This window comes from Alligator sinensis, unplaced genomic scaffold (assembly GCF_000455745.1).
Source record: "Alligator sinensis unplaced genomic scaffold, ASM45574v1 scaffold839_1, whole genome shotgun sequence".
NCBI lineage: Eukaryota > Metazoa > Chordata > Crocodylia > Alligatoridae > Alligator > Alligator sinensis.
Window position 1 is genome coordinate 1716155 of NW_005841885.1, and position 10503 is coordinate 1726657.

The window sequence follows — 10503 nt, forward strand, 5'->3', positions numbered from 1 at the left end:
GCCAGCCTGGTAAGAATGCTGATGGGGCTGTCCTGCTCTCTTCTCCAGTCTCTCCACCTTCCTGCTTTCTTTCTACTATGATCGCTCGCTAGCTTTGGCCACTCAGGGAGTCCCAACACTGTTCCATGCTGAGCTGGGGCCTCTGCCTTGCTTTCGGATTTGGGGGTGATTCAGGACTTGAGGTCTCTGCTTCAGTGACTCTCCTGCCTCTGCAGACTCCATGTCTCCTGTTCTGCAGTACAACCCCCCATTCCCCTCCATGCCTGTTAATTTAGTAACAGGACTCTCCAGGGGTGCTGAGCCTTAGCTGCAGCAGGAGGCATTGGGTTGTTGGACTTTCCCCCGTTTCCGTCTGTGAGGACAGGTGGACAGGAGGAATGAAGCTTTCTCTGTGCTTGCTGCAGCTGCTCTGAGGACTGAAGAAAAACCTGATTCCAGCAGGTTCTCAAGTGTCTGTACTCCAGGCCCTCCTAATTTACACCCCCCCCCGCCACAGCCGCTGCTCCTCCTATGTGCTCCAGAATCCTTGCATCAGCTGCAAAGACACTTCAAGGAGATGGACTGGTTCCTGTCGCATCTCTGGGCCTTTGAGAGTGAGCTGGCTGTGAGGGGCTGAGCAAATCTGCTCCGGCCCAGGCAGGCTCGTGACTCCTCTGGAAAACTACTGGCAACCTCGTGTCTGGCCTCAGGCTGAGAACTGCCAGGGTAATTGAATCCACAGGATGGGAGGACAGTGCCGAGGAGGACTCGAGAGATAGGGAATGAGGGCAGTGGCCGTTCTCTCCAGGAGCCAGATCAGCAATTAGCTCTGAACTGCCAGAAAGTCTGGAGAGCAATTTCCAGCAAAGGCTGGACTAGTAGGGGGTGATAGAGGTCAGGAATGAGGGGCACGGGCAGTGGGCTGTGTGTAGCAGAGGGAGCTGGGGATGGACGTAGCTAGGGTAGCTGTAGGCTAGGAAGGAGGGGCACCAGTTAGAGCCATGTGTAGGGTGAGCCTGGGGTGGGTGGTGGTTGATTGGAAGCCAGGCCAGGAGCAAAGGCCAGTTTTTCATGTTGTCCCTTCAGTCCTGCCTTAAAGACTGTTGTGTGCAACTAATCACTGCAGCCTCTGGGCAGATGGGATGGGCAGTCCGGTGGGGTAGGAATGGGCACCGTTGCAAGCTGGGTTGTTAGCTTGTTGCTTCCCTATGCTGAATCCCAGGCAGCAGGGTAGAGGCTGAAGTTTGGCCCCAGCTGCCTGGGTTCTCCCACAGGCCCCCTACCCTGGGAGGGTTTTTGTGGTCTCCTCCCTTGGTGTCCTGGCTGGGTGGGGGTCGCTCACAGAAGCAGCGTGTCTGTGTACATCCCCAGGCCTGCTCTCACAGCCCTGATGGTCACCTGTCTTCTGGGCACTATGAGGCTGGTGAATCCCAGCTTGAAGTAAGCAGACCTGGTGCCAGGCTGCTGTGTGCAAACTGCCTATGATGCCATAAAATCCCCTGCAAGGAGCAGTCTCGGGGGAAGGGAAGCTGAGCCCCTTAGTATCCTCCGTCTAATCTGAGGCCAGCCCCCTTGCTCTTGCCTTCAATGTCTCATCACCTGCTCAGGTGAAGGGGCTCTTTTGCCACTTGGAGGAATGAGTCTGCGGTGGCAGAGGTGGGCACATATCATTTCCTCACTTCGTTATTGCTCTAAATCAATAGCTCAGCCCCTCTTTCCCCCCCCCTCCCCGCCGGCTGTGCATCGCGGTTTATGCAGCGTGTCAATGTATTGACAAACAGCTCATCTCCCGCTCTTGTTCTCTGCTCTTCTCCGACAGCCTCTGCAGATCGACGACAATTTCTGTGGCCAGGATTTTAACCAGCCACTGGGGGGGACGATCACCATCGAGGGGACGCCGCTCTTCGTGGATAAGGAGGATGGCATGACCTCAGTGGCGGCGTATGACTATCGCGGGCACACAGTGGTCTTTGCTGGCACACGGAGCGGGAGGATCAAAAAGGTAGGCAACCTTCTGGCTTTTTGATGACTTGGAGGCAGGATTTGGGGCCTGTGCTGCACTCTGTCATGGGGATGGCATGTCCTTGGTAGGAAAAGGCAGTGTGGGTAAAGGGCCATGTCTCTTTGCTCCTGTCGGCCATCCGTGTTTGTTAAAGCATTTGCTTTGTGGGAGGGTTATGAGTTATGGAAGTGGCTGCCCTGGGGTATCCTTCCTTTGCTCAGTGGGAGTTGGAATCATGCTGTTGGCCTGTGCTTGCTGTGTTCACCTATACCCTGTGAGCCTCAATTCTGGGATAGCTTTGCCATTGCCCCGAGGGGTCCTGGGCTGTGTTTGCGCAGATGATTCCATGCCCATGGCGCTTGATTGCTCTCTGCCATCTTGTCTGGTGGTGGCACAGGCTTGAATGGGTTGGCATTTCTTGGGTCAGATTAAACTCTTGTTGTCTTCTTTGGAGCTCTCATTCGGTGTCTGACTTAAATGCTGAATTTGGACCAAAGGACTTAAATAAGAGGAACTGGAGAAAGAAAGGCCCAAAATAACTCGAGGCAGTTGCTGGTCTTTCACAATTCATCACCTCTGGACTAGGATGAAGCTCAGAGCAGGAGTTTTCCCCTCACCCTCGCAGCTGTGGTGCTCCCATGCTTGGCTGCAACATTCCTTCTTCAAGTCGTGTGTGGTGGCATCCACTTAGTGAGTGTCCATTGCTAAGGCATGCCCTTTACTTTCCCTGCCTTCAGTCTTGGGCTTCAGCCCACCTGTTACATGTTGCCCTTGTGTGGGGAGAGCCTGGAGGTAGATTCTGTTGCTCCATGCGTGGGACCTGAAGGATAAGTTCCCATGGCAGGGCAGCTCTTTGGGGGGTGGGGGGGAAATGCATCATGTTCCTCTCTGTCTGCCCCAGGCCTTCTGCAGACAGCGTGGGGGAGCTCGCATCTCCCGCTACACAAAGGCTGCTTGTCGGTGGCAATTTAGCAAATCACTGCGTGCCTCTCTGCATCTCCACAGGGCATGGATTTCCTGTTATCATAACATTGTTCCTATAATGACAGTTGGATGTATAAACACAGCCTGCATTAATGGCATCCCCAGCCAGGCCAAGCTGTATTTCAGGTCCTGGTACAATCCTGCTGGTGGCAGGAGGGACCGGGCCCTGTTGGACTGTCCAGGCCTAGGGCTTGCTTTTTCTTAGGCTGGGGGTGTGGCTGTTTGGCTCTGCCCAGTGCTTAGCCGAGGAATAGCCTGATCTGCACTCCTTTGGCCTTGCATGCATTGGCTGAGATCCTACTTTCCAAACTGACATGCTGTTGTGCAGCTGCCACCATGGCTCCTTGGGAATGTGATCACAGTGGGGGGCTGGGAGCACAGCATTCCCCAGCAGGGCTATTCATATTGCTGTGGAAAGTCTGGAGCCAGGGGTCTAGGTGAGACTCTGTGCTATTGTTTAGAGAGCCCTGTTAATTGGAGGATGAGGTAAAAGGGGGCTTCCCCTGCCCAGCCCTGTGCTTAGCCAGGGTGGCGGACAGGATCAAGCTCTTAGCTTTGCAGGCTAGGAAGGGGGTTGGATGAGGGGCAGATAAGGAAGACCAGGCTTTGATCTCCAGGGTTTTGCCGTGCAAATAGGAGCCAGGTGCTCCTCTGTCCTCCCTACCCCACTATGGCTTCTTGTGGTGAGTCAGGATTACCCACCTGTACTTGTGGGGACACAGATGCCCCATTTCTGCCCAATGAGTAAATGGTAGAGCTGGGAGCAGAGCTTTGAGGTATTCCCTTGCTTTAGTCCTTTCTTTGCTGCTGGGCAATAGGTTGAGCTTGCCCTGCATGTATCTCCCCTATGTCCCCATGTCTGCAATGTGCTTTTTCACTCTAGGAAGTATGGCTTGAGCCCCCTGGCCCTGGAGGTAGGAGGCTGCTTGCAGAGGTGCTGATTTCTGGTTCACTGGGTCAGGAATGCAGTGACTGGCCCCAGGCCAGCGTAAGACCGGACAAGAGTGTGGTTAAGTCATTACAGTGGTGTTGGACTGTGCGGGGCTGGCGCCGGCGGAGGGTGAATGCTAGGTGTGCGGAGGGGGGACTTGGATGGAGCTGCTCACATGGCCCTTGGCTCCATTGCAGGGAGATGAATGGCCTTACAGGCATCTGCTTCTCATGGTGTCTTGAACACCGCCTGTGCTGAGCTCAGCAAGAGCAGCCCCTGCAACTCCCTGTCTTCTGCTGTCTGCCAAAGCCCAGCAGCAGATCCAGCCCTCAGGGCTCTAATCCTAGCTGTGATCCACTGGGTGGGTGGCAGGGTGGATGTTGGGGAAGAGGGGAGTGTGTTGGGAGAAGCTGGGAAGGGTTGGTTGGTTGTTATCTCCTCTCCCCCTCTGGTATCTGCTGTGTCTGGGAAGCATCAGGTGGCAGTGCCTTCCCCCAGCTGGAAGGCAGGACCAGGCAGCCCCATATGCCTTCATTCCTGGGATCCCAGGCTCCCTTCCCCATCCTCACATGCTTGCTTCTCTCAGGTACAGACAGGGGAACAGCCTATGCTCTTGGTTTGGAGCCATGGCTCGCTGGCTGTGGAGGAGGAGGGGAAGAGAATGGGGTCTGAGCCTACTAGGCTGAATTCTGTGGGGACAGCAGCCTGGGCTCCACCTGAATGAATGTTTGCTTCCACCCAGGGAGAATGCAGCTCACGGTCTAGCTCTGCAGTTTTCCAGGCTTTTCTTGAGGACGTATGAAGGAAAAGTCCCCACAGGCCTCTTTGCACTGGGTCAGCCTCTTAGAGAAAGAAACTGAGGCCATGTAGGACCAGAGACATGCAGCGAGTCAGTGCTTAATCTGGGCATAGGACCCTGGAGTCCGTGCTGGCTGTTCCCTGCTCCAACTACTCCGCATCACTCTTCTCTGAAGACGGTCTATGCCGTGAGACTTCCTTCCCCTCCATTTGCCCCTCCATCTCCCTTTCTTCTCAGGTTTTCATCCTCCCTGGCATTATCTCCCCCATCAGAGGAGTCAGCAGCCCCTGGCTTGGAGCAGCCAGCGAGAGCACAGTTTGTCTGGGCCAGGCTCCTGGGATACTGCCTGCGCAGGGGTTTGGGCCTCCTCCAGGAAGCCAGGGAGCTGACGGAGGCAACTTGTCCTCCCTTCCTGATCAATAAGGGCTCTGAAGTGACTGCTGTCGCCTTTCCAGCAGCCGCTCCTGCTCCGGCGTTCAGATTGCAGGTTTTAAATAGGCCTGTGCCAGTGTGTGTGGTGGGGAGGGCACGTGGGCGGAGGACACATGAAGCCACTGAGACAGCATTACGCACACCGGTATTTATTTACCCTTTGAACCTAATGGTTGTTCTTCAGCTGCCAAATTTCTTTCCCTCCTTTTCTGCCTCTTTATCTAACCCATCCCCTTCCCTTGCTCCCTGCCCTTCCCATGATCCTGTGATGGTAGCTGGAGAGGAGAGGGGCCTGGGCAGCATCCCAAGAGCATCTGGGTAATGAGAGGCACAGGGCTGGGCATGAGCTGTGCCTTGGGTTAGCCTGGAGATGATTGTCCTGGCAGCCTGCCTTGTGTTCATGTAGAGACTGCCCATGTTTGAGTGTGCTGCATTATGTCCATGGATGGTTTCCCATGGGGCCAGCATAAGGGAGCCCACCTATGTCCAGAGGGTGGGATGGGCTCTGGTTTTCAAGGGCTTAAGAGAGCAAGTTGGGTTAGTGAGAGGCAAAGTGATGTCTCAGTTCAGTTGCAGGGGGAAGGTGTCCCCATCTTAGCCCCTTTGTGCCAGCTCCTTTAAGAGAACAAGGCCTGGGCTCCCTTTCTACCCTGAATAGTAGTGTGGGAAGTGCTTGTGCCTGGCCCTCTAGGCTCCATCGCCATCGAGCTGGGTACCTTTCTAGGCTTTTCCAATAGGAAGAGCCCCCTGTCTTCCACTGGTCCCTGGCAGTAGGGAAGTGTTCACTCTGGCAGAGGGTTGGTCAACATGTGAAAGGGCCAGGACAGCCAAGTGGAAGAGAAAAAATCTGCATGTCTTTCTGAGGGGGCTGAGATCCATCCTCGCGATGGGCCCAGCTCTCTTGACTGGCGTCATTTCTGCTCATGGCTGTTTGGCCACATCCCTGCTGCCACTTAACGTGGCTGCCATGAGAGATGGCAACTATGCAGGAAGAGGCAGCTTCTTGCAGATCATCCCATGCAGGCCCTTGGATCATTATGGGTGGCCATTATTATATTCTCGTGCTTCTCTTGAAGGTGGGTTGTAATGACCATTGGCCTGTGGGGATCAGGGCTTCCTGTACTGGAGCTGCATAGAGGCAGATGCAGTCCTGTCCAGACAGATTCACCTCTGACTCGGAGGAAGCCTTCAGTGGGGAGTTCATGAGGACTTGTGTATCTATGGCTAAGGGACTGCTGCACTTTTGTGGGAGGGATATTGTTCCTTGAGAGAAGTTGTAATAGCAGAGAGCTCACAAAGAGGGTGTGGGCCTGGCTGCGAGGCTGGCATGCTGCTCTGGCCAGGTACAGATGTTTTAGTGCTGCTGGAGGGGGGTGGGGGTGGAGGTGGGGGGATGGCCTGTGTCCCCTGTGGTAACCTTGCAGCATCAGGGCGATATGGAGAGCTCTGCTCCTTCTAGCAGGGCCCGTCTGGCTGGGCCTGGAGGGTGGGGAAAGTGCTGCCTCAGCAGTTACCTGATCTTCCTGGGGAGCCCTGTGCAACCAGACCCTGGCTCTGGCTGTCTCTGCTGTTGCGGCAGGAAGAGAATCACTTCCCCCTGCTTCTCCCCCTTCCTCCTGGATCTGGAGGCTCAAGGACTCTGCTCTCTGGGTGCTGGGGGAGGTGCTGGGGGCATGCTGTCCTCCGGAGGTGGAGGCATGACAAAGGGATGCGGTGTGGCTATCACCTCTGCTGGCAAGGCCCTGAGGAAGCTCCTGTGAGGAGCCACTGGTCCCTATCACTGCAGAGCTCAGGGATGGGTGGGGTGGAGGGAGCCTGGGGTAAGCGTGGTTCAGTTTTGCTCGGAGCCTGGACTCCGTGGAGCTCTGGATCTAGTGCTGCTTCTAGGATGGGCCCCAGGTCTGCAGAGGGATTGCCCCTCTTGGCCCTTTCATGGGAGTGAATGTATCTTGGGTGGGGGGAGGTCTAGGAGCTGCACAAGGAATGGCATTTCTGCCCTCAGTGCTGTCCTGTGGGGAGGTAGCGGGTGCATGCCCTGGACCTGGCTCTGGTTCTGCATTGCTTCCTTGCATGATGCTGAGCTCAACACAGGTAGGGAGGCAAGGTCTTGTGGCTCAGATGCAGTGAAGACCACAAGGTGGCACTGAGTGGCCCTTGCAACTGGGCTGCAGGTAGGTTTGGGACCTTGGTAGTAGCCCCCGCCCCTCCCTTCACCTGCCTGCCTCATGCCAACGGTCCTAACTCTCTCACTCGCTGGTGACAAACTCAATGAGCTGCTTCCCTGTCCCTCTGGCAAACACCTTCCTTTGCACTGTGTCAGCTAATTTCCCTCCCCTCTCAGGTGTCTCCTCCTCCCAATATGCCCTATATTCCTGCCTGGGGGTGGCAGCAGTATCTGCAGCCTGCTGAGGAAGGTAGTGCCAGGGCTAGGCTGTGTCCCCACCCGCTGCCTGGCATTTTTCTCCTCTGCTGCCTCTCAGGGACGTGGACCCCAGCCCTACTGCGCGAGCACGGGGGTTTGACTGGAGCCCCCGCCCCCGGCCCATGCAGCCCTCATTCTCCTGCAGAAGCTGCAGTACCGCCTGCCTGCCCAGCAGCAGACGCTGTCTGCTTTCCTGGCCAGGGCTGGATGAGTGTGGGGGGAGATCCTGGCTGGAGCACGACTGTCCCACCCTGTTGCTGCCTGAGGGGTGTCTCAGATGGGTGGGGGGCAGCTGCTCCTGCCACACGATGCCCTCTGCCTCCTAGAGCTCCCTCGGCGCAGACGTGCTGTCTGTGGCACTGCTGCTCCTGCCCCGCTCCCACCAGTACCAGTTTGTGCTGCTGCCTCTGCCTTTATCTCCCAGCCACTTTCTTCTAAAGGGGCAGGTGGATTTCTGCTGGAGGCGGGAAGCCAATGTGCTGTAGCCCACTTGCAATGTGGCGGCAGCTGCCGGGAGTGGAGCAGAGGTGAATACTTTCCCTTCCACAAGATGACTTAGACCCTGCAATAACACACAGGGATATGCGTCCTCGTGATTCCAGGTGTCTGGACTCCCCAAATGCTGGGAAAAGCCCTGGCTTTGCGAGACTCCTGCTCCCTGAGCTCCCCACCAGGCGGATGCTGGGTTAAAGGGGGCTCTGATTTCACCGTCTAAAACTGGGGCGAGGTCAAGGGGGAGCCGGGGCTCTGTCTGGGCTTCCCTTGCATGGCAGCCCAACACTTGGCCCAGCCGCTGCTTGCACATAGATCCCTCCTTTGTCCTAGGGAGGCCATGCGGCTTGCGGCGGCTCCCTAGGCAGCCCACAAACAGTTGCCTCTCAGAGCCCGGGTGCTGGGCAGCACCTGTTGTTGGCACAGCTGTAGCCTGTCCCCTGACCTGCACTTCCCCATCCTGTTTCTGCTCCCCAGCTTCCTCTTGCCCCTCGCCCTCCATCCTGACCCTGCACAGGCAGGAGGATTGTCTCGTCAGGCTCGTCATCGTCCCCTCTTGCTGCTGAGCAGCCTGTGGCCTCCTGGGCACAGGGACCTGCTTGAACAGCACGAGGCCCCAGGGCTGGTGGGGCAGGCAGTTTATGGGTCTGTGAATCTACGAGGAGTGTAATGCCTGGGTTGACTTGTGTCCTGGGGCTCTCGGGACTGGCTAGAGCAGGAGTGAGGGGCGCTAGCAGTGCTGGGGGGGTCAGGAGATTGTAGCCCTTCTCCCCCACCCCCTGGAACTGCAGGGAGACTGTGGGTCAGGGACTGGAGGGGGTGAGGGGCTGCAAGTTGGGATCAGGGTGTATTGGCAGAGCTGTGCAGTGGTGAGCTCTGGGAGGGTTTTGCTGCTGTGTGAGGGCAGACAGCACCACTGATCCCTGCCCTCCCAGTGCCCCAGCCCTGCCCCATTTTCCATCACGGTGCCATTGTAGGCTGTCTGGGGAAGTTTTGTCACTGCTAGGATGAGTGATGGCATGATGGCGAGTGACGCTGCCAGGCTGGGATTGAGGCAGTTCCCTCTGCTGTTCTCTGGCGTTTCCTCTGTGGTTTGGGGATTGTCACAGGCAGGGGGATCACCCAGCACTGCCTCTTCTGTCCTTTCCAGAATAAACAGGTCTATCCCCAGCGAGTGAGATGGATCTCCTAGTTGGTGGCTCCTGCCAGGGAAGCTCCAAGCCTGCCTCTTCCCCCTGGCTGTGACAGGCAGTTGTGGTTTCCCCTGGGCTGCCTTGTACATTGAGTGTCTCTCATTTAAGAAGCTCCACATGCAGTTGCTACGTCCTGGGTACACATGTGCACCTGCCGTTGCCGACTTGCTCTCTGTGTGCCAGGTGCAGCCAGGCAGTTCCAGGCCTGTTTAAAGCGAGCTGGGGAAAACTGTGCCAGGCCCTGCCTGCATGGGCTGTGTGCAGGCCACAGATTGCAAGCCAAATCTGCCCTCTTGTTCACCGTGACTGTTCAGATCGAGGTGGAGCATTGCACAGTGGGAGCTGAAGTCCCTGTGGCCCCAGCGTCCCTCTTAGGAATGGAGCCTGCCATCTGCTCTGTGCAATGCAGATCAGACACTGCCACGGGGTTTGTGCTGGGCATCTGGCCTAGCCCCAGTGTCTGACCCAGCTTTGGGTGGCACTGGATTGTTTGTGGGTCGTGGACTCAGCCCTGCCATGTGGGCAGCCAGCTGGCCTCCAGCTCACAATAGGCCTCAGGCCACCGGAGGCCCCTGCAATATTGATGGAGGCGAGGAGAGCGGGTGTCCTGCTGCCTTTTTGCCTCGGGCTTGGGGCTTTAACAAGCCAGCCTGTCACTCAGCTGAGGGGGATTAAGCTGCACTCACCTTTTGGAAGAGGATTAGCTGGGATCCAAGGGGCTTTGGAGTCTTAGTTTGCGTCTTTCAAGATAGGCATTTGTGGGCTTCTTGGGGGATGCAGGGATGAGGCGAATGAAAGGGAGCAACGGGGTCTTGTCAGGGCTGGGTCCTGCCCCATTGTGGACAGTGGACTTACTCTACAGTCAAACCAGGGTTTAACCCAGTAGTGGGAGTGTGATCAGGGCCAAACCGAGGTGTACGAGTGGCTGGGTGTTGCCCATAGGGGTTTTCATGCTGTTGCTGGTGCTTTGGGTAGAGGTGGGAGGTGGTAATTGTGGGCAGAGGAAGCTTTCCTTCCACCCTCAGGCACATGGTGCTTCTTTCCTTGCTCTGCAAATGGGTTTTGAGAATATAGCAGGCATTGCCTTGCCAAAGGCCGAGGCAAAGGGTGATAAGTGAGTCCTGCTGAGAACTCTGTCCTCTGCCTCAGGGTGCTAGAAAACAGGTGGCACCGGGCTTCCTAGTGGGCCACGGTGCACAGGCTTTATGTAGGCAGCCCTAGGGTGGCTCTGGGAAATGTGGAGGCTTTACCTGCCTGCCACAGAGCAGA

General features: G+C 56.7%; 1 protein-coding gene across 1 annotated transcript in view; it reads left to right on the forward strand.

The window, feature by feature from the left end:
• The window catches only part of PLXNA1 (plexin A1), a 232602-nt gene that overhangs the window by 41547 nt on the left and 180552 nt on the right, over positions 1-10503 (forward strand). The window contains 1 exon segment of the mRNA XM_006017778.3: positions 1799-1981. Within this exon segment, the coding sequence (XP_006017840.1) occupies positions 1799-1981 (183 nt within the window).